Source organism: Heterodontus francisci, chromosome 42, assembly GCF_036365525.1.
Source record: "Heterodontus francisci isolate sHetFra1 chromosome 42, sHetFra1.hap1, whole genome shotgun sequence".
Taxonomy (NCBI): Eukaryota; Metazoa; Chordata; class Chondrichthyes; order Heterodontiformes; family Heterodontidae; genus Heterodontus; species Heterodontus francisci.
In genome coordinates, this window is record NC_090412.1 from 17,942,375 (window position 1) to 17,970,022 (window position 27,648).

General features: G+C 43.6%; 1 protein-coding gene across 1 annotated transcript in view; it reads left to right on the plus strand.

Annotated features, from left to right (window-relative positions):
• The window catches only part of vstm4a (V-set and transmembrane domain containing 4a), a 58,950-nt gene that overhangs the window by 15,687 nt on the left and 15,615 nt on the right, over positions 1–27,648 (plus strand). Inside the window, exons 2-7 of the mRNA XM_068020683.1 lie at positions 2,194–2,586; positions 5,088–5,156; positions 9,554–9,622; positions 10,475–10,582; positions 10,702–10,735; positions 16,181–16,287. Of these exons, the coding sequence (XP_067876784.1) occupies positions 2,194–2,586; positions 5,088–5,156; positions 9,554–9,622; positions 10,475–10,582; positions 10,702–10,735; positions 16,181–16,287 (780 nt within the window). The remainder of the gene's footprint in view (positions 1–2,193; positions 2,587–5,087; positions 5,157–9,553; positions 9,623–10,474; positions 10,583–10,701; positions 10,736–16,180; positions 16,288–27,648) is intronic.

Here is a 27,648-nt window from a genome sequence, read left to right on the forward strand (position 1 = left end):
GTGTCTGAGTAAATCTGCCAATCTTTAACCAGTTTTATTTTATTCGTTCATGGGATGTGGGCGTCGCTGGCCAGGCCAGCGTTTATTGCCTATCCCTAATTGCCCTGGAGAAGGTGGTGGTGAGCTGCCTTCTTGAATTGCTGCAGTCCATGGGAGGTAGGTACATCCACTGTGCTGTTAGGAAGGGAGCTCCAGAACATTGACCCAGTGACCGTGAAGAAATGGCGATATAGTTCCAAGTCAGGATGCTGTGTGGCTTCGAGGGGAACTTGCAGGTGGTGGTGGTCCCATACAACAGCTGCCCTTGTCCTTCTAGGTGGTAGAGGTCATGGGTTTGGAAGGTGTCAGCAGTTTTCTGCTATGAATCTTATCCAGTGAGAAGCATTATGCAAATTCACAGGAATTCCAAAACCAGAAATGAAAAAGGATTTTCAGCCTATTAATCTGGGTTAGCTTCAAACTCAGCTGATAGATGAAAGGCCAGTGTACACTGTGCCACTCAATCCCAAAGTTTAATTTTAAGAAAATGAGCTATATTTTCCAATTAATGATTCCAGCCAAATATTATAGAGAACAGTAATTGTTTTCACATTTTTCATTTGATGTCCTATAACTGATATCATTTAGCAATAAGAGTTTTCCTAAACAAAACAGGCCTTTAAATAAGTAATTTAAACCAGATATGTTCAGCCACCAGTCTCAACCTAAATTGTGACAATTTTATTATTAGATGAAAAAACAAACCAGCTGAGATGCAAACTTTCACATTGAAGAAATACAAATATAGAACTTGGACAGATGTTGAAAATTATGATAAGTTAAATCATTTGTGCTCTGTGAAAATGTTTTTAAGTTCCAGCGATTCTAACATGCATCATACAAAATATTAACACTGAATGGGAGAATGCAATTAGGATAACCGATGGGATTTGGCATAGTTACAACACAAGCCTGCTGGACTTTCTTTTGAAGAGATTCCAGATTGAGCCCACAGCCCAATTTACCTTGGTAGGGTGACTTTGCCACTCTCTCCTAGGTCATCTGGGAGAGGAGCAGTGATTTTCAAATAATTGTGTGCAGGGAACCCCATGTAAATATAGGCATAGTCCCAGGGTTCCCCTCCAAACACTGACATGCTCCTGGGACCCGTGACTTAACTTCCAAAGCACTATCAGCTACTCAAAGCAAGCAGCGTGAGCCTGAACAAGGAGGCCTGAGGCTTGTCCAAAATCAGGCCTCCGGCCGCGTTGTAATAATTGACAGGAGCTGCTAGTACCCGTTTGGCCGCCAGAGGCTGCTTTCAGGTGAGCCATGTTCCAATTTCCACCTACTGTGCAGCGACCCTAAGGAGTTGGGGAGAGCACAGATAAGTAGAATTCAAATACTTACTTTTTTTTAATGGTGGCTATTCATTAGGCCGAAGAAGTCCCACTAAAGCTTGAGTGGAGTCAGCCTGATGCCGGATCTGTTCAGCACTGGTGAATTTTACTGAAGGGTTCATAAACCAGCATTAAGCCCCCTCATTAGCATATGCAAAGGGACTATTTAAGGAAGCTACCCAGGATGCCTGAAAAATGTCCAAAGTCAACATGATACCTAACAATTTTAAGTGTCCTTGGGGCATTGGGCAAACAAATCTGCCCTTATCTGTGTTTTCTACCTAGAAAATGGGCATAACTAGGACCAGTTTCTACCCCAACAAGTTTTATAAATGTAAAGCACCAAACAGCATACCAGTAAGTCAGTAAACGCGGTAAAAAAAAAACGAAGTCTGAAGATAAATGGACAGAAAGCTGATTATCAGCCAGATTCTCTCTCAGCTGCTCCTGGAACCCAAGGCTCCCAGGACGCCAGTATGAAAATCTATTTTTTTGCACCAATGAACACACCACCTGGTAGAGCAACAAAGGTAAAAATTATAGTTCTCTGGTGGGCCATTGAATGTAGTCTACCTAAAAAACTACAAGATCATTTCTTAAAGGCAACAAATTACTTGAACTATGATTTTCTTTGGATTTCAGAGAAGAGAGAACCTTCAGGGATTGAATGAACTATTTATAGGAAAATGGTATTAAAGCAAACAAGATGTAAATATTTATAATATAAAATAGCACAATATTGATACTATGTAACTGTATAACAACAGTATATATTGACATTGTGTGATAGTATATTTTTGCCACCTGATTACAGATATCTGTGAGGCTTTGAAAGTCATTGTAACCCCAGGGCCTGTGGTGGAGTTCACTGAGGGACAAAGAGGCACTCTATTCTGCCGAATATCTCAACAAAGAAGGAGAAACAGTTACTTGTCTCTGGTATGGCTCTTCTCAAATTCATTGTATGACAATCAAAGGATCCTAAGGCTGAACCGAACAGGCCATGTGCAAGCATTCCGTAACTGTCGGGAGCGCCGTTGTGAGCTTCAGTTCTTTGAGCAGGGCCCAGCCAAGGTCTACGTATTGATCATCAACACATTTCACAACAGTGATGAAGGGCATTACCGATGCAAAGTCCAGGAAATTGCAAACCTAAATAGGAGGTGGCTGTCGATATCTAATGGAGACAACACGACAGAAGTGAAAGGTAAGAATAAGCTTTGTATTGATCACCGAGTAGCGTTGCTTAAATGTGCAGATAAAATGGTCAGATGCTCTTCAAATCTTGAAGTTAAAAATGATTGAACTGTCCTTTTAATTGCTATAAAAAAAATATAAATTATTCTCATAGGTTTACCTCTTGTTAGCATAGCAACTATGGAGGTAAGGATAAAAAAATGCAGTTGTATGTAATGTTTACTGCATTTAATAGCATTTCGCATCTATGATTAATTGCATTCACAAGATTAAATAAGCTTGTGTGTGTAATAAATAAAAACTATTGTTTTTCTACTTGCACAATTCTTGTCCCACTTCCAGCTCTTCTCAGAACTTCCATGACAATTTCTCTATCCAGACTTTCCCACAATGCTTTATTTCAGCCAAGTCACACTCAATGAATTCTCCGTGATGATGTCTGTTACTGTATTTTTTTTGAGAAGGAGAAGTTGTTTCATTGTGTTGCGGTACGTTGTCCTGCGTTGACACTAATTTGTTTTAACAGCCTTCAAGCCATAAAAAAGAGGGCACTTCAACCCATTCATTTATATTCAAAGGCAAACCCAAGAGAGCTTGTGGTGGTCTATCTCCTGATTCACTCAGTCCCCTCATGATATACTCTTAATTCTTCCACGAATATTTCATCTCCACTTTCTATTGGCCATGATTTCTCTGGCTGGATTTCAACAGTTAACATGTTGTCTTCATTAAAATACATTTGCATGGAAAGCCCAAATCTTGTAAACATCTTTCTAGTTTTTTTTAAAAAAAGCTCTCAAGATGTTTTCAGAGATCTGGGACAGAGATTTGAAAACCAAAAAAAAACTTTAGTTCTAGCTTGGCCCAGCACTGATGCTATTCATTTCAGCTAAGTTTTCTGGTCCAGCCCCAAATTCACTTTAATTGCCAATTCTGTCTTCTGAAAACACGTTATGCAATCTTGCTGATATGTGGCAAGACTGAGAAGGGAACAAAACCCCTACAGGTCTGAAACCACTGCTGGTTCATGACCAAACATTTGCCATCCCATAGGATGAATATACAGCAGTACTTCTTTTTGAGCCAAATCTCACCATATAATTATCCAAAAATACCTCCCTCCCAATGAGGAAAGCTAAGTGTGCATGACATACAACAGAACACAAATAACACACCGTGATGGAAACGTCTGTCAGGATATAAAATGATACATATTTCCAGTGATTCAACAAACTAATAATTGGAATGATCCACTCAAGAGAAAGGGAACTTCTTCAGCAGGCTAAGGATCAAACCAAGCCTTATTTGAATGCTACAATCTGATTGGCTGAAGTGGTAACGTAACTAGTGGCTCAGATTGTTATGGTGCTGTAATGAAGTCACGCAGGAAGTGTCCACAGCAAGAGTAAAGCGGATTATAATTAAAGACATGTGAAGTATGGCAGAGAAAGCTTTAATACCATTTGAAAAATGTAACTGAAATTCTAAAATGTTGAATGTGATTTAGAGCTTATGGGCTTTGGGCTAATACCACATGAATAACATGCTAGAAGACAAGGCTCTGGAGGTATTCTGTCATTTTCTGAAACCACTCATGGCATAGAACAGATAGCTGAGGGTTTCCTGTTCATACATTGAACACTTTATGAATCCACCGAGAAATATGGGCAAATGGCAATGCTTTCTGCATGACACAGGAACTTGTAAGAGAGTAGCCTGAAATACAGAAGAAAAAAATGATCTAGAATTTAAAAAAAAAGAAATTCCAAAAACATAATAGGCATCAATATTTACAGGGAGCCCCTTGACAGAAAAATCTTAAAACTGCTGAGCTACTGGACAGGATCTTACAGGATTTAAAAAAAAAAGTGACATGGTCAGTGGGTAGACCATTTAAATTAGGTTGGGGTATTTACACATTTGATGTTCTGCCTAGATTCCATTGCCTTCAATTTTAACCTGTTTTTCTGAGCAGGCGCCAAAGCCTGAAGTCAGTGGGATCCTTCATTGAATATGTAGATTGGGTCTGCTGACTTAATTGAAGCCCCAACTGCAATTTTAACTCAAACCTGAGTGGGGATTTCGCTGTTGCTATCCCAGTAGGTAAAGTCAAATGAGAAGAGGATAGGAAGCAGAGGAGGCGAAAGTAAGTTTTTTATTTTATATTTTCCACTGATCAGGAGTGCTCCTCTGGGCCCCAAAAGGAAGGTTTAGGCCTCCACTGATCAGGAGTGCCCTGCCAGCCACCTGACTCCATCCCACAAGATCCCCTCCGAACCCTGAACCTACATTTACCCGAGTGATGCTGGCAAAGTACTGGCAGCTACAAGCTCTCCCTCGCCGTGTCAACTGCTCTGAATATGAAAGGCAAGGAAGAGAATGTGCTGCACATGAGATCTGCAACAAAAATTAAAGAGTGTCCGTCATGTTTAAAACTATGCATTTGGTAATCATGTTTGAAGCAGCTTTAAATCACATGGTTATTTTGCTTTTCTTTACATTTGCTAACAGTGCGTGTACCACAGACAACTACTGTGCTGATCTCTGAGAGTACAAGTGAAACTTGGAAACTTTTTGAAGGTAAAATGATTTTCTCTCACATTGAATTGCATATTAACACTATGGGAACCTCTGTTCAGCAATTAACCAATCATTCATAATTTCTGATGGGTATGACCAACGAAACTCATAACAGAGCAAATTATATGGTTCTCATCTGGTATATAATTAAATGCCACAGTCACTTCATTGCACTGCAAGTGACGGCCAGTAAAGTAAACGAGATAGGAACAGAAGGAGGCCCTTCAGCCCCTCGAGTCTGTTCTGTCATTCAGTTAGATCATGCCTGTATCTTAACTCCACCTACCTGCCTTGGTTCTGTAACCTTAACACACTTGCCTCACGAAAATCTTTCAACCTCAGTTCTGAAATCTCAGGAGGTTGTGTACACCAGCAAAGAAGCGAGTTCACATGAGAGCCTCCAGATGCAGTTTATAAAGATCACACCTGATACTGCACAACCTCTTCCCAAGCACCAACTCAAATTCAAGTTGCTGCAGAAACTGTTCTCTATATTATATCGAACTACTTAGAACTTACAACATAGAAACAGGACCAACTGATTTCTGCTGATCTTTTTCCTCCACAAAGCCTCCTCCCACCTCTCTTCTTCTAAACCTATCAGCACTTCCTTCTATTCCTTTCTCCCTCATATATTTATATAGCTTCCCCTTAAATGCATCTATGCTTTCACCTCAACTACTCAATGTGATTACATGTTTCATATTCTAACAACTTGCTGGGTAAATAAGATTTTCCTAAACTCCCTATTGGATTAACTAGTGACTATCTTATACTTGTGGCATTTAGTTCTTGTCTTCCTTTCAAGTGGAAACACCTCTAAATCTACATTATTATCTTCATAGTTTTTAGACATCTATCAGGTTGCCCCTCAGCCTTCACTTTTCTGTAGAAAATAAGATTGTGGCAAAAAACAAAATAAAAAGAGACAATCTCAAACCAACAGCACAATTGCACATGGTCTGTGATCTCGAAGTATCTGTTTCAGGGTGCACTGTCGCCGTTTTGTTTTATTTGTTTGTTGGATGTGAGCATCGCTGGCTAGGCAAGCATTTATTGCCCATCCCTAATTGCCCTTGAACTGAGGGGCTTGCTAAGCCATTTGCTTATTTTGTTACTGAGACAGCTCCTGATGTTGTCAAAATCCTGCCCTGCAAATTTGAAAAACCCCTTTGTTAACAAAGGAATCGATTAGCAACATGGAGAGCTGCAATGAGACTTCTGGCAAGTTTGCAAACCTCTTTCTGCATCTATCCTGTCTTGCCTTTTAAGAATATTGTATGCTTCAATGAGATCAGCTCTCATTCTTCTAAACTCCCGAGAATATAGGGTCAATCTCTCCTCATAAGACAATCCCGCCATCCCAGGGATCAGTCTGGTGAACCTTCATTGCACTCCCTCTATGGCAAGTATATCCTTCCTTGGGTAAGTCAAGCAAAACTGTACACAGTACTCCAGGTGCGGTCTCGCCAAGGCTCTATAGAATTGCTGCAAGATATCTTTACCCCTGTACTCAAATCCTGTTGCAAATGTGGCATTTGTAAGATTTGGTTCAGGAGTGACAGATACCCAAAGAAGGGGATCAAGCTCATAATGTGATTTTTAAAGTAGCTTATTAAGAAGCAACAATTTAAATATAATGCATAGGTTAAATAGACAGAAAAGCATGGGTGAGAACGGTTTATCGATCCTGGAGAACAAACAGGCAGATGAAGCCAATTTCTGCCGATGGAGATGGCAGTCTCTTGTCTGTTCTGTTCACAACCTTCTTCACTTTGTTCTTTTCTTCTCAAGCTGACCAAGGTTCTTTCCTGGTTGTCTTCTGCCTGACGAGGACTGCCCTCAGCCCCCCTGAGTATTCATTGGTATACCTTATTTCAGGGGACTTGTAGTTCACCTATGTCAATCACTTGCTCGAACCCTTATAACCATTGAATACAGGACAGATATCCAAGGTGTCAGGGTAGTCACCCCCCCCCCCCCCCCTTATCCATCACTTTAGCTCGAGGTCATCTTTCAGTTTACCTCATGCTGGGGGCTATTTGTTAGCCTTTACTGACACTTGTATAGATAAGAGAGTGCACAAGGTTTCAGAAGACTCCTTCCTATCAGCTTAGAAATGTCTATGGTGTCTAGTGGTCCCCTCAGGAACGCCATAGTCCTTGGCCCTTACCTTTGTTTATACCAGTAATGTCCTGGCTGCCTACTATAGAAACTTTCTTAATAAGAGAGCAAGCTATTTCTATAAGATGCAACTAATTTCTTAAGATTTTATAGGGTTATTAGACAACCATTTCTTGCACATTCAACTTAAATAAAAGGTTTGCTTCTTTTATTAATGGTAGCATCCAATCTCACTCATTAGCTCAATTTGCAGCTGCTGTGCCCGTATAAAATGCCTCCTCACTTTTCTTGCACAGTATTAATTTTAAAATTTACTACATTGCAACAGTAACTACTCTTTGAAAATACTTAAAACACTTTGGGGCATCCTGAGGTCATGAAAATTGCTCCATTTTTAATTTAGCCCAGCCTTCTTATTTGCAACATCTTGCGAAATTGGTATTTTGGTCCATCTTGTGTTCCACATGGTCAACATCAAGGTGAAGATTACTTCCTCTCCTTTAGCTTTGATAGGCAACATATCAAATTCCTCGTTTCATTGTTACTTGATCTTCCTAACTAATGTTTGAATGGTTTCATTTTCCTCAATGGTCAACTCTAATTTTTTTTTTCGTTTCAGTGGCTTTGCTTGTACTGTTTGTCTATGTTTAGGATATGTTCCCTCAGCAGCCTTTTTCCACTGAGAATTATTCTGGCCTTTACGACATTGGTGCCTCTTCAAGGTATTTTATACATCTGGTGTCAATTCACCAATCCTCTGTCTGGCTCTGCAGGCCCATGGAAGGGTTAACGCGGAGAATCCATCTCACAGTGGTCAATGTGATGGCATCCTCCACCTGCACCATGCATTCAAAGAACAGACAAAAGAAAATCTCACTGTAGTTTCTGTTTTAAACAGTAGTGAATCCTCAATATGTACATTCAAAATAGATTATTTTTCTTCAGTGGCTTAGCGAGTGGGTGGTGTGTTGGGATCAACATGAATCATGACCGCCTCGTACCCAATCATTTTGTGGTTGGCCAACAAATCTCCATTTCACTCCCAAGATCCTCTGTTGTCCACCTTCAGCCGCCATGTTTGGTATGCAAGTCAGTGCAGTTCCCTGTTGGGCCTTTGGACTATGTATGTTGGTGTTCCCCAGTTTCCAGTTCCATCTCTATTCTGCCACATCGGTCAAAACTCCAGTTTGAACTCTATCGCCAAACCCTAACCTCCAGTCGACCAAATCTAGCTGCGCCGCTGTTTATCTTGGATCTTAATGTTCCTTTGGTTAAATATGTAGTTGCGTTTATCTGATTGCAGAAGTGTGTTGACTTGGCGATCGTTTAATTCCTTAAGCATAGTGGAAGGGGGAATGGATCCAGCTTGTTTCCATTAGTTTTGTGCCCAGGCTGCAGCGCTGGTTCAAAATTCAGTTGGCCTGAATTGGACCTTGCCCACAAAGCTGGCCACCCCCTCAGGTCAAAATTCTGCCAATTGCTCTAGTTTTGGAAGGTCATTCAAATTGCGCTCATTTTCTGACACACACAGGCAGAACAGGCATGAATTTTAGCGAAAACTTGAAGTGAAACCTAACCAGTGCAATTTCAAGTACATTTTAGATGCAATTTCCTGACTTCATCCAAAGTAGAGATACTACCCCAATTTATCCTGAATGGATAATTTCATAGGGTGGCCAACCCTCCAGGGTTACCCTAGAGTCTCCAGGAATCCAATATTAATTTCCTGGACACTGCCAAGGGAGAAGGAAAATATTGGAGATGGGAAGACAATCTGTTTGAAGGGCAGGGTAGTTGGAGGTGGGAGGTCATGTGAGGAAACATTCAGGAATACGTCCAAACCAGAGTTGGTGATTCGAGATCATCTGGCATACTATAGTGAAACCTTCCATCACTGACCTTTCAACACTTACTGAGTTACGCTGTGTTAGCTTTACTGCAGTGAAGTGGAAATTTCAGGAGCCAGCTATGTCATTGGCAACACTGCCACTCTGATACACCTCAGTGTATCCTGTGACCTTGCAAAAAGTCCAACTCAATGAAGGATTAATAAATCCTGGTAGGCAAACTTTGTGGTATGCAGTGTGTGTTCCCTTAGCAACTGATATTTGGGGATAAATCGCACTGGAAACTGTCATATAATAAAGAAGCATCATTGCACCAATTAAATAATGATGTGTGACAGATGCACAAAATTTACCTCCTGCAGTTAAATATTAAGAACTGACAATGTTCCATAAACCCACATGAATAAAATTACTTATCACTTGCAGATCCGCTTCTGGAAACTTCCACGGTGTTGATTTCCAAGAATCCTAAGGAAGAATGGAGAATATTTGGAGGTAAAGTTCCTCACCATTCTAGTTTAATTCTCTGAGCACCCAAGCTGGGGAAATTATTCAGCCGAGAATGTTTTCTCAAGATTATATTTGGCAGATGAGATCAAGTTCCACCATATGAGTCGGAACCTTCGCAAGTGCAGGGAATAAAATTAGAGAGGGGGTGGGGAAGAGAAATATTTGAGGGTATGACAGGATTTTTTTATTTGTCTTTTGTCCAGCAATAATGACTCATATGATATGGCATCTGTAATGCAGCAAAACATCACAGTGCTTCAGAGGAATGACAAAATTGAATGCTAAAGGAGTTGTAGTAAGGAAGTTGTGGGAGGTGAATAGAAAGGTGGTCAAAATCTTGAGGTTTTGAAAGGGGAGAGAAACAGTAAGGTGGACAGCTCTACAGGAAGAGTTCCGGAGTGTGAGATTAAAGCGGCTGAGGGGCTCTGCCTGAGGAGGAATGGAGAGAGGGGCTGGTGCAAAGTGGCCAGAGATGGAAGAGGGGAAGGTGCTATTCTGGAGGAGGAAGAGGAGCAGAGCGAGGGAATGTTTTAAGACCATGGAAAGGTTAAAGAATGAGGATGAAAATTTTGAATTTGGTGCCTTTGTGAACAGGGAACTAATGGAAGCTGGCAAGGACAGAAGTGAAAGGGTGTTGCAGGACAGGATGCAGATAGCTCTGTTTTGACAAGTTGGAATTCATGACGGGTGGAGCATTCAGTCCACATCTTATGACTCTTTTCTAGTAACTGAGCACATTTTCTTTGCTAAGAAGGCTGTCCGCTCGCACAGGAATTGATGGGTGTGATTTACATTGTAGGAAACCTGCATCTGTTAATGTTTGTGCCTTGTTTCCAGATCTGTATCTTTATGCAACGTTGATGTGCTCTCTGGGGATTATATCGGTGATGCTTTTTGCAGCCATTATCATTTGTCAGACGGTGAAAAACAGAAAGAAAACAAGAGGTGACTGTGATTACCCAAAAAATAAAGCTGACACTCTTAACATGTCTCCGCTATCATCAAATTTATTCAGTTTTGTTTTGTATATACATAACTTCATGGTTTTTGCATTTCTTTTACAGTGAGAAAATATTTGACAAAAGGCCCCAATAGCAGGTATTGTCTTTATGTAATTTTGTGGGAAAGTTGTAATCAAACGGAATATTTTCTCAAAGATACCCATTGCCAACTCCGAGCATTTCCTGGTCAGGTGTAGTACAGTTAGATGAAGGAGGATTGTTGCTCTCCCCTCGCAACATCTTTCAGCCTGAAGCTTGAAAGAACAACACCTACCAACCGCCCCTCCCACTACAACAGTGTTAACAGTTCCAATCCCACAATAGTCATCCATCTGAGAGTGCGAGCACACACTGCAAAATTAGGGACTCTGGGCTCTTGTGCATGAAGACTTGGCTTGACAACCACCTATTCTCATTCCAAACTGGACCCTTGAGAAGATCAATCTCATCCATCTGTCTGGATTTGAATCCAGGTCTCAGATGTGAAACAGCCTCTGCTCTTAAAGGCTTCATTTTTCTTAACGGGTATGAATGTGCATTCGTGAAGTGAATGTGCTGGTTTTAGATAGGTTGTTCTCTGCAGATAGCAGAGGCTGGAATTATGTGCCATTGGCCAAGGCATTTGCAGGAACAATAAAGGAATGCAATCAGCTAGAACTAATTCCTAAATATGGTATTGTGTGCTCAACAATTGTTGATGTTGGGAGAATTGGAGCTTTCAAGAACGAGATAGAGGTTTCTGTTGGTTTCGAAGGATTGGAGCCCAGTTAGATAAATGGAGTTGAGGTACAGATCACCTATGATCTAGCTGAATGGTGGAGCAGGCCCAAAGGACATACTACTGAGGTAGTATGGGCTGAGGTTAGAAACAGGAGAACTCCAAATAGTTCCAGAGATGTAGAGGAAAGGATAGCGAAGATGATTCTCGACAGGGGCGAGAGTAACAGGGTAGTTGTTATGGGGGACTTTAACTTTCCAAATATCGACTGGAAATACTATAGTTCGAGTACTTTAGATGGGTCAGTTTTTGTCCAGTGTGTGCAGGAGGGTTTTCTGACACAGTATGTAGACAGGCCAACCAGGGGCGATGCCACATTGGATTTGGTACTGGGTAATGAACCCGGCCAGGTGTTAGATTTAGATGTAGGTGAGCACTTTGGTGATGGTGATCACAGTTCGGTTAGGTTTACCTTAGCGATGGGCAGGGACAGGTATATACCGCAGGGCAAAAATTATAGCTGGGGGAAAGGAAATTATGATGCGATTAGGCAAGATTTAGGATGGGGAAGGAAACTGCAGGGGATGGGAACACTCTAAATGTGGAGCTTATTCAAGGAGCAGCTACTACGTGTCCTTGATAATGTATGTACCTGTGAGGCAGGGAGGAAGTTGTCGAGCGAGGGAGCCGTGTTTTACTAAAGAAGTTGAAGCGCTTGTCAAGAGGAAGAAGAAAGCTTATGTTAGGATGAGACGTGAAGGCTCAGTTAGGGCGCTTGAGAGTTACAAGCTAGCCAGGAAGGATCTAAAAGGGAGAGATAAGAAGAGCAAGGAGAGGACACGAGAAGTCATTGGCGGATAGGATCAGGGAAAACCCTAAGGCTTTCTATAGGTATATCAGGAATAAAAGAATGACTAGAGTTAGATTAGGGCCAATCAAGGATAGTAATAGGAAGTTGTGTGTGGAATCAGAGGAGGTAGGGGAAGTGTTAAATGAATATTTTGCGTCAGTATTTACAGTAGAGAAAGAAAATGTTGTCGAGAATACTGAGATTCAGGCTACTAGGCTAGATGGGATTGAGGTTCACAAGGAAGAGGTGTATTCAATTTTGGAAAGTGTGAAAGTAGATAAGTCCCCTGGGCCAGATGGGATTTATCCTAGGATTCTCTGGGAAGCTAGGGAGGAGATTGCAGAGCCTTTGTCCTTGATCTTTATGTCGTCATTGTCGACAGGAATAGTGCCGGAAGACTGGAGGATAGCAAATGTTGTCCCCTTGTTCAAGAAGGGGAGTAGAGACAGCCCTGGTAATTATGGACCTGTGAGCCTTACTTCGGTTGTGGGTAAAATGTTGGAAAAGGTTATAAGAGATAGGATTTATAATCATCTTGAAAAGAATAAGTTCATTAGCGATAGTCAGCACGGTTTAGTGACGGGTAGGTCGTGCCTCACAAACCTTATTGAGTTTTTCGAGAAGGTGACCAAACAGGTGGATGAGGGTAAAGCAGTGGATGTGGTGTATATGGATTTCAGTAAGGCGTTTGATAAGGTTCCTCATGGTAGGCTATTGCAGAAAATACGGAAGTATGGGGTTGAAGGTGATTTAGAGCTTTGGATCAGAAATTGGCTAGCTGAAAGAAGACAGAGGGTGGTGGTTGATGGCAAATGTTCATCCTGGAGTTTAGTTACTAGTGGTGTACCACAAGGATCTGTTTTGGGGCCACTGCTGTTTGTCATTTATAAAAATGACATGGAAGAGGGTGTAGAAGGGTGGGTTAGTAAATTTGCGGATGACACTAAGGTCGGTGGAGTTGTGGATAGTGCCGAAGGATGTTGTAGGGTACAGAGGGACATAGATAGGCTGCAGAGCTGGGCTGAGAGATGGCAAATGGAGTTTAATGCGGAAAAGTGCGAGGTGATTCACTTTGGAAGGAGTAACAGGAATGCAGAGTACTGGGCTAATGGGAAGATTCTTGGTAGTGTAGATGAACAGAGAGATCTTGGTGTCCAGGTGCATAAATCCCTGAAGGTTGCTACCCAGGTTAATAGGGCTGTTAAGAAGGCATATGGTGTGTTAGCTTTTATTAGTAGGAGGATCGGGTTTCGGAGCCACGAGGTCATGCTGCAGCTGTACAAAACTCTGGTGAGACCGCACCTGGAGTATTGCGTGCAGTTCTGGTCACCACATTATAGGAACGATGTGGAAGCTATGGAAAGGGTGCAGAGGAGATTTACTCGGATGTTGCCTGATATGGAAGGAAGGTCTTACGGGGAAAGGCTGAGGGACTTGAGGTTGTTTTCGTTGGAGAGAAGGAGGAGGAGAGGTGACTTAATAGAGACATATAAGATAATCAGAGAGTTAGATAGGGTGGATAGTGAGAGTCTTTTTCCTCAGATGGTGATGGCAAACACGAGGGGACATAGCTTTAAGTTGAGGGGTGATAGATATAGGACAGATGTCAGAGGTAGTTTCTTTACTCAGAGTAGTAGGGGCGTGGAACGCCCTGCCTGCAACAGTAGTAGACTCGCCAACTTTAAGGGCATTTAAGTGGTCATTGGATAGACATATGGATGAAAATGGAATAGTGTAGGTCAGATGGTTTCACAGGTCGGCGCAAAATCGAGGGTTGAAGGGCTTGTACTGCGCTGTAATGTTCTTTAAAAAAAAAATAGTCTACTCCTGTTTCTATGATAATTTTGATGGACTCCAATTAGATTTCCTATCTAAGGAGTGCAGATTTAGGCCAATAATCTGCTTTGTTGATTAGGAAGAAATGAGCCAAGTTAACCTTCAATAGGGTTGAACTGCAATGTAAGATTGACCATGAACTGGAGGAGAGGAGAACAGTTTTAGAAACTGTTGGGGCAGTCTTATGCTGCAACTTAAATTACTGAGGAAAAGCATGGGATTTTATTTTACTGTGCCCAGACAGAACTAACTGCATAAAGAGGTATGGTTGAGAGCCTTGAGCTTGGATTCACATCCATATTTGAATTTGTTCTTTTTTGTTCAGGCACTTGGGATATTTAGTGTATATGCTTTATAAATGCAATCAGGCAGAGTCAACATGGTTTTGTGAAAGGGAAATCATGTTTAATTAATTCATTAGAGTTCTTTGAGGAAGTAACAAGCAATGTGGATAAAGGGGAACCTGTGAATGTGGTGTACTTGGATTTCCAGAAGGCATTTGACAAGGTGCCACATCAAAGGTTACTAAACAAAATAAGAGCCCATGGTATAGGGGGTAACATATAAGTATGGATAGAGGATTGGTTAGCTAACAGGAAACAGTAGACATAAATGGGTCATTTTCGGGTTGGTAAGCTGTAACTAGTGGAGTGCCACAGGGATCAGTGCTGGGGCCTCAACTATTTCCAATCTATATCAATGACTTGGATGAAGGGACAGAATGTATGGTTGCTAAGTTTGCTGATGACACAAAGATGGGCAGGAGAGTAAGTTATGAAGAAAACATAAGGAGTCTGTCAAGGGATATAGATAGGTTAAGTGAGTAGGTAAAGATTTGGCAGATGGAGTATAATGTGGGAAAGTGTGAACTTGTCCACTTTGGCTGGAAAAATAGAAAAGCTTCATAATATTTAAATGGAGAGAAATTGCAGTACTCAGATGCAGAGGGCTCTGGGTGTCCTAGTACATGAAACACAAAGTATGCAGGTATAGCAAGTGATTAGGAAGGCAAATGTAATGTTTTTTGCAAGGGGGATGGAATATAAAAGTAGAGATGTTTTGCCACAGTTGTACGGAGCATTGGTGAGACCACATCTAGAGTATTGTGTACAGATTTGGTCTCCTTAATTGAGAAAGAATATAATTGCATTGGAAGCAGTTCAGAGAAGGGTCATTTGACTGATTACTGAGATGAGAGGGTTATCTTATGAGGAAACTTTGGACAGGTTGGGTGTGTGTTCACTGGAGTTTAGAAGAATGAAAGGTGATCATATTGAAACATGTAAAGTCCAGAGGGGACTTGACAGGGTGGATGTTGAAAGGATGTTTCCCCTTGTGGGAGAGACTAAAACTAGGGGGCACAGTTTTAAAAATAAGTGTTCTCCCATTTAAGACCGAGATTAGGAGAAACTTTTTCCTCTGAGGGTCGTGAGTCTGTTGAACTCTCTTCCCCAGAGAGCGGTGGAGGCTGGGTCATTGAATGTTTTTAAGGCAGAGGTGGACAGATTCTTGACAAACAAGGGATTCAAAGGGTATTGGGTTTAGGCAGAAATGTGGAGTTGTGGCCACAAAGCGATTAGCCATGATCTTGTAGAATGGCAGAGCAGGGACAAGAGGCCTAGTTTGTATGTTCGTATGTAAGTTTGTACTTAAATGTATAAGAGTCTTCAATGTATTACCGTGCCCTGTTTTGTGGACATTGAAGAATGAATGCTGCTTGCAGGAAGTAAATTAGGACCCCTTCTGCAATAATGAAGATACTTTGGTTGCTTCTTGGTTTTCATAAAGTCTATTGTTCTGATTAGGACAGAAATTAATTTTGCACATTATGGACATGTATCAGATTTGTAGCTATTCCTATTTGTTATGTATTTGTGGCTATTTGTTGGTCACAGTCAAAATTGAACCTTTAAAGAGCAAGGTCAAAGAGTATGCTGTCCCTGATTCAATTGGAGGTGCCCCCTTTTTTCTATCTCTAGTACATTAGCACCCTGTGGAAGACAGAGGGAAAAGGTCAATTGTGCCACTTCCTGACAGATAAGAGGTCCAATCGACAGCTTATTATTTTTTTTGGTATGTAAATCAGATGGTGAAAACTAGCCACACGGATCTTGGAATAAAAGTCTTGTGTTTTACAGTTCAGGAGAAACGGTGATGAGTACAGGGAGCACATCACTCCTCCAGCCCAAATCGGAAAAGAAGAAGAAAGTAGTGCAAGACCCGCCACCACCAATTCCAGTTAAAAGTAGGTCTCAATAGATCATACGCTGTAGCTTAAATGTAAAAAACATTGGTGTAGATTGACTGGCAGTTATACTTGTTTTCTTTTTGTGGGGCTTTGCCCTCAGCATACTGGCTGCCTAGTTTCTCTATGACAACAGAACTGGCATTTATATAGTGCCTTTAACAAAGGAAAAAGTCCCAAAGTGTTCTACATAACGACTGTTCTAAAGGGAGTGCCAGGAGCAGAGGGATTGGTGGTATACGTGCACAAATAATTGAAGGTTGAGAAAGTGGTTAAGAAAGCATTTGGATCCTGGGCTTTATAAATAGAGGCATAGAATATAAGAACAAGGAAGTTATAATAAAACTGTATAAAACGCTGATTCAATCTCACCTGGAGTATTGTGTCCAGTTCTGGGCACCACACATCAGGAAGGATGTTAAGACATTAGAGAGGGTGCAGTAAAGATTCATGAGAATGGTTCCAGGGATGAGGAACTTCAGTCACGTGGATAGGTTGGAGAAGCAAGGGCTGTTCCCCTTGGAGAAGAGAAGATTAAGAGGAGATTGGATAGAGGTGTTCAAAATCATGAGGGGTCTGGACAGAGTAGTTAGGGAGAAGCTGTTCCTGTTGGTGGAATGATCCAGAACCAGAGGACACTGACTGACTTAAGGTTACTGGCAAAAGGAGCAACAGCAAAATGAGGATTTTTTTTTTTTTGTTTTAAACACAGCAGCCGGAATTTAATGCCACCCCAGCAAGTGGGACAGTGGCAGGGGGTGGGGGGTGGCATTAAATGGAGCGGGAGGCTCTGTGAGGTCTTCCCGACCAGATCCCGCCTCTGCCGCCACTTTACGTAGGGCGGCGGGGTGAAAAATGGGCCGCACGCCCCAAGCCAATCAGGGCCTTCAAGTGGCCACTTAAGGGCCTTTGCCAGCCTCCATGCAGATTTTACGCATGGCAAGCGGGCAGCTGAGGACCCTGTGCCCAATGATCAGGGCCCACCCCCACTACCCCGACCACCCCTAACACGCCCCCCTTTCCCCCCCCCCCCCCCGCCGCATCCGACCACCCTTGCCTCGCCGGGGCCTGACAGATTGCCCCAGCGAGGCGACCAAAACTTAAGTGGACTCCCAGCTCCCTGTCTTCAGCTCAACTGCAGTCTCAGCAGTGGCCACCGCTCCCGGTGGCGGAAGCGGGTTCACCACCGACTTTTCAATCGGTGGCCAGCTCCCATCTGCTCAACATGAAATCCCGGCCAGCGAGTGGTTAGGATCTGGAATGCACTGCCTGAGAGTGTGGTGGAGGCAGATTCAATCAAGGCCTTCAAAAGAGAACTGGATAATTATCTGAAGAGAAAAAAAAATTTGCAGGGCTACGGGGAAAAGGCAGGGGAGCAGGATTAGGTAAGTCGCTCTTGTAGAGAACCAGCACAGATAAGATGGCTTCCTTCTGTGTAGTAACCATCCTTTTTACTGTGATTTTTGCATTCAGAAGTATTTCATTGGCTGCAAAACGGTTTGGGACATCCAGTGGATGTAAAAGGCACAATATAAATGCAAGTTATCTTACGTTTAGAACTAACCTACAAGAGATCTAGAAAAGCCCCAATGTCAATCCTTTGGGATGAATTGAATGAACTGATCTCAATCAAGATAGCAGAAAGGGGGATAGACATTTTTCTCCTGGTCGCGGTTTAGTAACTTTGGCTGGAACTTCCCCACGTGTGGATGTCGGACAATAAATACGACTGGATTCAACTAAGGCTCCCCATGGTAGAATATGTCCAGGCTCACGTGAACATTGGTCATTTGGTTGCGGTAATAAAGCTGATTTGTTCGAAACATTCTAACACTCTAAAGCAAATAATGGTCAACCAAGATAAAGCTGTTGCTCAGCGAATGCAAGCCATTCAAAGCCTATTCTAAAAGTCTATCCCAATCTTTTTGGAATAACAATATTTTTCAGATAGTTTCATGCAGGCTGTTTATAAGGCACTGCTTAACATGGATGTTTAGCCCAGTGCACTGGAAAATATATTTCAAGATGATCAAATTTTCGTTGTCATTTCCACAAGGAAGTATTTGCTAATGTCAGTTAATATTCATTTGTTTCCATGCTGAATAGATTTGCTGATACAAACATGTCATAATTCTTTCATGGTGCCAGGGTGGCCTGATAACAGGTGTGGAAGATTGTATTAAACTAATGATGGTAGGAGATGAGATTGCATATCAACATTATGTAAAACCCGCTGGAGTTTCCCTCATGTCACTTTATATCTGGTGAATTATTTATGGGAGTACCTCAATAATTTATCCGTCTGTTTTGCAATTATTATGAAAATTATGATGAGCCTCAGTTCTGAACCTGAGACCAGCACCAGCAAGCCCCCATTGTTAACTTCCGTACAACAATAGCCATTGTAATGCTCTTCCATGGATCTTCCATGGAATAATGGCCATTACAATCCACCATGGAAGACAGCCCCTCTTTTCCCATCTTGTTTATACTTTTACCCCCCTTCATCTCCTTTTTACACAATCTATCCTGTGGGCGCCGTAGCTTCACTCTGATATGCATTTCCCCTCCACTACCTAATAGTTGATGGGTTGAATTTTCGTTCCCCGGTCCTGATCCCGCTATCGGATGAAATGCGGCCCAGGAACCCGGAGATGCTTGCAGTGGGAACCCAAGAGAAATTGTGGAGGAGGTGGCCAATTAAGTGACTACCTCTAGGAGCCTTGTTGAATTAAGGAAGGTAGGTGGGCTCCTGAGGCTGGAGGCCAAGAACAAGAGGTCACCTCAAGATTCAAGCACCCTTTGAAGACTTTTCAATCCTTAAAATACAAAGAGGCCACAGCTACCGACCATCATTGTGGAAAGGCCAGTGGCTGCAGCTATGTCCCTATGGCAATTGCAAAAGGGGAGGTGGTGGTGTAGTGGTATTGTCACTGGACTAGTAACCCAGAGACCCAGGGTATTGCTCTGCAGACATGGGTTCAAATCCCACCACAGCAGAAGGTGGAACTTGAATTCAATTAATTAATCTGGAATGAAAAAGCTAGTCTAATGATGGCCATGAAACCATTGTCGATTGTTGTAAAAAAAAAAAAACCATCTAGTTCACTAATTCCCTTTAGGGAAGGAAATCCGCTGTCCTTACCTGGTCTGGCCTACATGTGACTGCAGACCCACAGCAATGTGGTTGACTCTTACATGCCCTCTGAAAATGGCCTAGCAAGCCACTCAGTTGTATCCAACCGCTACGAAGTCAATAAAAAGGAATGAAACCGGATGGACCACACTGCATCGACCTAGGCACTGGAAATGACAACGGCAAACCCAACCCTGTCAACCCTGCAAAGTCCTCCTTACTAACATCTGGGGGCTTATGCAAAAGTTGGGAGAGCTGTCCCACAGACTAGTCAAGCAGCAGCCTGACATAGTCATACTCATGGAATCATACCTGACAGACAATGTCCCAGACACTACCATCACCATCCCCAGGTATATCCTTTCCCACCGGCAGGACAGGCCCAGCAGAGGTGGCGGCACAGTGGTATACAGTCAGGAGGGAGTTGCCCTGGGAGTCCTTAACATCAACTCTGGACCCCATGAAGTCTCATGGCATCAGATCAAACATGGACAAGGAAACCTCCTGCTGATTACCACCTACTGCCCTCCCTCAGCTGATGAGTCAGTACTCCTCCATGTTGAACAGTACTTGGAGGAAGCACTGAGGGTGGCAACGGCACAAAATGTACTCTGGGTAGGGGACTTCAATGTCCATCACCAAGAGTGGCTTGGTAGCACCACTACTGACCGAGCTGGCCGAGTCCGAAAGGACATATCTGCTAGCCTGGGTATGCGGCAGGTGGTGAGGGAACAAACGAGGGGAAAACATACTTGACCTCGTCCTCACCAATCTGCCTGCCACAGATGCATCTGTCCATGATCGTATTGGCAGGAGTGACCACCGCACAGTCGGTGTGGAGACGAAGTCCCGCCTTCGCATTGAGGATACTCTCAGTCATGTTGTTTGGCATTACCACCATGCTAAATGGGATAGATTTTGAACAGATCTAGCAATGCACAACTGGGCATCCATGAGGCACTGTGGGCCATCAGCAGAAGCAGAATTGTACTCCTCCACAATCTGTAACCTCATGGCCCGGCATATCCCCCACTCAACCATTACCATCAAGCTGGGGGATCAACCCTGGTTCAATGAAGAGTGCAGGAGGGCATGCCAGGAGCAGAACTAGGCATACCTCAAAATGAGGTGTCAACCTGCTGAAGCTACAACACAGGACTATCTGCGTGCCAACCTGCGTAAGCAGCATGCAATAGCCAGAGCTAAGTGATCCCAAAACCAATGGATCAGATCTAAGCTCTGCAGTCCTGCCACATCCAGCCGTGAATGGTGGTGGACAATTAAACAACTAACTGGAGGAGGTGGCTCCACAGATATCCCCATCCTCAATGATGGGGGAGCCCAGCACATCAGTGCGAAAGATAAGGCTGAAGCATTTGCAACACTCTTCAGCCAGAAGTGCCGAGTTGATGATCCATCTCGGCCTCCTCCTGAAGTCCCCAGCATCACAGATGCCAGACTTCAGCCAATTCGAATCACTCCACGTGATATCAAGAAACGACTGAAGGCACTGAATACTGCAAAGGCTATGGGCCCTGACAACATTTCGGCAATAGTACTGAAGACCTGTGCTTCAGACCTTGCCACGCCCCTAGCCAAGCTGTTCCAGTACAGCAACAACACTGGCATCTACCCTACAATGTAGAAAATTGTCCAGGTATGTCCTGTACACGCAAAGCAGGACAAGTCCAACCCGGCCAATTACTGCCCCATCAGCCTGCTCTCAATCATCAGTAAAGTGATGGAACGTTTCATCGACAGTGCCATCAAGCGGCACTTGCTTAGCAATAACCTGCTCAGTGACACTCGGTTTGGGTTCCGCCAGGGCCACTCAGCTCCTGACCTCATTACAGCCTTTGTTCAAACATGGACAAAAGAGTTGAATTCAAGAGGCGAGGTGAGAGTGACTGCCCTTGACATCAAGGCAGCATTTGACCGAGTATGGCATCAAGGAGCCCTAGCAAAATTGGGTTTAATGGGAATCGGGGAAAATCCTCCGCTGGTTGGAGTCATACCTAATGCAAAGGAAGATGATTGTGGTTGTTGGGGGTCAATCATCTCCGCTCCAGGACATCACTGCAGGAGTTCCTCAGCGTAGTGTCCTAGGCCCAACCATCTTCAGCTATGTCATCAATGACCTTCCTTCAATCACAAGGTCAGAGGTGGGGATGTTCATTGATCATTGCACAATGTTCAGCACCATGTGTGACTCCTCAGATACTGAAGCAGTCCGTGTAGAAATGCAGCAAGACTTGGACAATATCCAGGCTTGGGCTGATAAGTGGCAAGTAACATTCACGCCACACAGGTGCCGGCCAATGACCAGCTCCAACAAGAGAGAGTTTAACCATCATCCTTTGACATTCAACGGCATTACCATCGCTGAATCCCCCACTATCAACATCCTAGGGGCTACCATTGACCAGAAACTGAACTGGAGTAGCCATATAAATACCGTGGCTACAAGAGCAGGTCAGAGGCTAGGAATTCTGCGGCGAGTAACTCACCTCCTGACTCCCTAAAGTCTGTCCACCATCTACAAAGCACAAGTCAGGAGTGTGATGGATACTCTCCATTTGCCTGGATGGGTGCAGCTCCAACAACACTCAAGAAGCTCGACACCATCCAGGACAAAGCAGCCCGCTTGATTGGCACCCCATCTACAAACATTCGCTCCCTCCACCACCGACGCACAGAGGCAGCAATGTGTACCATCTACAAGATGCACTGCAGCAATGCACCAAGGCTCCTTAGACAGCACCTTCCAAACCCGTGACCTCTACCAACTGGAAGGACAAGGGCAGCAAATGCAAGGGAACACCACCACCTGCAAGCTCCCCTCCAAGTCACACACCATCCTGATTTACCGTTCCTTCACTGTTGCTGGGTCAAAATCCTGGAACTCCCTTCCTAACAGCACTGTGGGTATACCTACCCCACATGGACTGCAGCGGTTCAAGAAGGCAGCTCACCACCATCTTCTCAAAGGCAATTAGGGATGGGCAATAAATGCTGGCCTGACCAGCGACGCCCACATCCCATGAATGAATTTTTAAAAACTACAGGGGGTGGGGGGCATGTGGAAGTGGAAATGGATGGAATTGAATGATTGCCCCTCCCACAGTTTGCCACTGGAAGACCACCGCCATCCATCGGCCAGACTTCAGCCTCAGCGGGGGATCCCACATGGGCTCGGGAGAGTTCCCTTAATTGGCACTTTTATTGCTCTTAATGGCTACCTCCCGCTGGTGGGTGGCTGGCCTCGCCTACCTACTCATCACCCCCATAGCAACCATCTTGAAAATAGGCCAGAGGCGGGAACACATCAGGAACCTGGCACACCAGTCGGTAGCACGAATTTCTTGGCATATCTGCCTCCAAATACGCCTCTGCCGTGCTCCGAACATTCTACCTGATGGTTTTGTGTCCTTTTTTTCCCCTCCTTTCTCCAGTAAAGGGCACTTTCCCAAACTGAAGGATAAGAGCCAAGGTCAAGTGTGGGGAGAAGGTGGTGTAGAGGTAATGTCACTGGATTAGTAATCCAAATGCCTAGGCTAATGCCCCAGAGACATGGATTCAAATCTCACCTTGGCAGCTGGTGGAATTTAAATTCAATTAATTAAAATCTGGAATTGAAAGCTAGTCTTGGTAATGGCGCCATGAAACGATCATCAATTGTTGTAAAAACCTATCTGGTTCACTAATCTCCTTTAGGGAAGGAAGTCTGCTGGCCTTTTGCTGTGGGTCTGGAATCACATGTAGGCCAGATCCACAGCAATATGGTCGACTCTTAACTGCCTTCTGAAACAGCCTAACAAGCCAGTCAGGTCGAGGGCAATTAGGGATGGGCAACAAATGCTGGCGATGCCCACATCCCAAGAAAAAAAAAATTAAAAAGTCGTCATCTCTTTCCTGAGCTGCACATGTGTTGAAGTCCAATTCAATATAACGATTCAACCATGCCTTAAAAGGTTTCTTGCATTCCTGTTCCATTTCTTCGATAGAAAAAATGGCATTAGAGTCGATAGGTGCTTAATGGCTGGCACAGACACGATGGGCTGAAGGGCCTGTTTCTGTGCTGTATAACTCTGAATACACTCATTGTTTGGTCAATTAACTCGAATGCTTGGAAAGTGGCTTGGAAGCAGAAACTTATTATTAAAGGGATCATGCAGCTTTGTGTAACTGCTGTTTTAGTTATTATCTCAGGGCAGTTAAATGTTCCAACAAACCACGCCCTCTTGTCCGCCCACCTCATGTCCTCCACACTTTACTGAAGTACAAATGGGGATGTAGCTCCCTGGGCCCAGCCTGCCAATCAAGCTGTATTCCGGGAAAAGAGATGTAAGCCCTGCCCTTTCCAGCTTACAGCTATTCCCGCTTACACAGTTAACAGTAATAAGGGGGTACTTAGGATATCAATCAGCACAAGTACATAAAGGCCATTTGACTGCTGAAGAATTGATTGATGGAGACTGCTTGTAATTGCTGGCAGCTGTCTAACCCTCCCACTGACACCGCTATTAATGAATTAGTGGAAATCTAATTAATGGACCAAGATGATGCCCAGCATTTTATTTACTTAACTTACGTGTTTTGCATTATTCACATTCGTTATAGACATTTACAACAGAAACATCAAAGAACTAGCTTCTTTGAACAGATAAGCAGAAATGTTCCATTGTAGTCTCATCGTGTTAAAGTAGTTTCTCTGTTATGTATACAGATACAATCAACACATACACAAATACAAGCTGCAGCTGGAGATTGTTGCAGCCGTTTAATAGATGGCAGGTAAATGCAGAACTAAGGTCTGACAATCTGCTGATGTCCTGCGAGTCTTATTTTAGTTCCTGCTTTTAGACATTAGCATCTTTAAAAAGGACTCTGGAAACTGCTAAAGCCTTCTACTGTCACAGTAAGGTCAGTAGAAATCAATCAGCAACTAACCTGCAAGTAGCCAATGAACCCTTTAAATAAGCAGGTGGGAGGGGTGGGTCCTTCCTGCCACTGAACACATGTTCAGATATGCAAGTTTGAGAGTGTGTCAGCTGGAGTGTCGTGCTCCAAGATGGCAACGCTGGCATCAAATCAGCGTTACATGCTGATTGATATGCCCTGCAAACTTCCAGAGGTCGTCAGCTGTGCCCTTGCTAACATGGCATCGACACGATTCACGGCAGTCGTGTGCATGCTCTCAGCTAACGCCATCTTGGTAGCTGAACAGCACCCTTAGGGTCCAAACAACAGATGCTACTAAGCTCAAATGTCGTGCACAAAATGACTCGACTTATCTGTGGCAGGTTTACTACAATGCAAGAGATGCACCTTCGCTGGCGAGGCACAAAGTGAGATGCCACTGTTGCAAAGCTAATGGCATATGTCAGACTGCAACTTTTCAACTTCTGGGTTTAACCTCACATCTGTGGCATTTGCACGGAAACAACGGTGAGCGCGGTAAGCCTCGCCATTATTTTGGGCGGCAATTTTTGGGCAGTGTGTTTCCATTGTCACTCTCGTCTCCATCTACCTTGCTCAACTGAACATCGAGTTTTGGCATGCTATTCAAACCGGAAGGGTATTTTAACCAAGTGCGATCCTGCTCTCAACCAACATTCGCATACTCTGGTTTTCAGATACTGGTCACTCGGTAACAATTAGAAAGAAGAACATAGACTGATTTCCCCTTAGATGTGCCTCTATTGCCACCCTAGTCAGGTGACCTAACTCTGCATGAACCAGGGATAAAATGTGAGAAGTCCCCAGTCTCAGTGCGTGCACATTCAGCAATAGGCATCAATGATTTTTATTGGCCTGACAATGGATTAATTTCCTTGTATCCATTATTAAACACCGGTTATTCTCATCAGCACAATGATGAACTTCTAACATCCTGTAAATGATGGATTACATTTTGTGGACATTTCATTCTGTATCTTTCAACATGAATGCAAGATTTTTCAACCCACTGCTAAAAATCTAAGGGTAGAGATTGATGTGCGTTGAGTCATTTTTTTCAGGAGTAAAACAGGTGCAGGGAATTCCAATTTTGTAGTCATATTCCAGGCATTCCAGACCAACATCCAAAACAAACATTAGGCGTCTTGAATATTCCATGTAGGGTCCTAACACCTATTAAATTACTCCTTTCGAAAATCTGTCAGCTGCCAAAGTAATTAATGTTTTTTTCAAAAAAAGGCAGAAATATTTAATAGATCAGACACCAGCTGTAGTGAGAGAAACAGAGTTCATGTTTCAGGAGGTTCTGCTGAAGGGTCATCAACCTGAAATGTTAACTCTGTTTCTCTCTCCACAGACGCTGCCTGACCTGCTGATTATTTCCAGCACTTTGTTTTTATTTGAGATTTCCAGCATCCGCAGTATTGTTTGTGCATTTTTGAAAAAACTTTCTGGACATCCAGGAGGAACAGAAGCGAGCTGAGGGACCCGAAATTCACCTCCATTTCACCAGCGAGCTACCTTGGAACTCACCGCAGTTAATTTAACTGAAGCCTGAGGCTAAATTTTGTTTGGGCTTGCCTGTTCCAGTGCAAGAATCACTCCCAGCCCTGCAAGCGGAAGCAATATAGAGATACAGCACTGAAACAGGCCCTTCGGCCCACCGAGCCTGTGCCGACCATCAACCACCCATTTATACTAATCCTACACTAATTCCATATTCCTACCACATCCCCACCTGCCCCTATATTTCCCTACCACCTACCTATACTAGGGGCAATTGCTAATGGACAATTTACCTATCAACCTGCAAGTCTTTGGCTTGTGGGAGGAAACCGGAGCACCCGGAGGAAACCCACGCAGACACAGGGAGAACTTGCAAACTCCACACAGGCAGTACCCAGCATTTAACCCAGTTCGCTGAAGCTGTGAGGCTGCGGTGCTAACCACTGCACCACTGTACACTGAATCCAGGGACAAAAGCAATCCAGTTTCTCTCTGTTCTTGAACTTTCCCAGTTAAAATGTGAGCTTTGACGAACTGATTCGGGACCAAATTTAGGGTTAGACATAGACATAGACATAGAACATTACAGCGCAGTACAGGCCCTTCAGCCCTCGATGTTGCGCCGACCTGTGAAACCATCTGACCTACACTATTCCATTTTCATCCATATGTCTATCCAATGACCACTTAAATGCCCTTAAAGTTGGCGAGTCTACTACTGTTGCAGGCAGGGCGTTCCACGCCCCTACTACTCTCTGTGTAAAGAAACTACCTCTGACATCTGTTCTATATCTATCACCCCTCAACTTAAAGCTATGTCCCCTCGTGTTTGCCATCACCATCCGAGGAAAAAGGCTCTCACTATCCACCCTGTCCAACCCTCTGATTATCTTATATGTCTCTATTAAGTCACCTCTTCTCCTCCTTCTCTCCAACGAAAACAACCTCAAGTCCCTCAGCCTTTCCTCGTAAGACCTTCCCTCCATACCAGGCAACATCCTAGTAAATCTCCTCTGCACCTTTTCCAAAGCTTCCACATCCTTCCTATAATGCGGTGACCAGAACGGCACGCAATACTCCAGGTGCGGCCGCACCAGAGTTCTGTACAGCTGCAGCATGACCTCGTGGCTCCTAAACTCGATCCCCCTACTAATAAAAGCTAACACACCATATGCCTTCTTAACAGCTCTATTAACCTGGGTGGCAACTTTCAGGGATTTATGTACCTGGACACCAAGATCTCTCTGCTCATCTACACTACCAAGAATCTTCCCATTAGCCCAGTATTCTGCAATCCTGTTACTCCTTCCGAAGTGAATCACCTCACACTTTTCCGCATTAAACTCCATTTGCCATCTCTCAGCCCAGCTCTGCAGCCTATCTATGTCCCTCTGTAACCTACAACATCCTTCGGCACTATCCACAACTCCACCGACCTTCGTGTCATCCGCAAATTTACTAACCCACCCTTCCACACCCTCATCCAGGTCATTTATAAAAATGACAAACAGCAGTGGCCCCAAAACAGATCCTTGCGGTACACCACTAGAAACTATACTCCAGGATGAACATTTACCATCAACCACCACCCTCTGTCTTCTTTCAGCTAGCCAATTTCTGATCCAAAGCACTAATTCACGTTCAATCCCATACTTCTGTATTTTCTGCAATAGCCTACCGTGGGGAACTTTATCAAACGCCTTACTGAAATCCATATACACCACATCCACGGCTTTACCCTCATCCACCTGTTTGGTCAC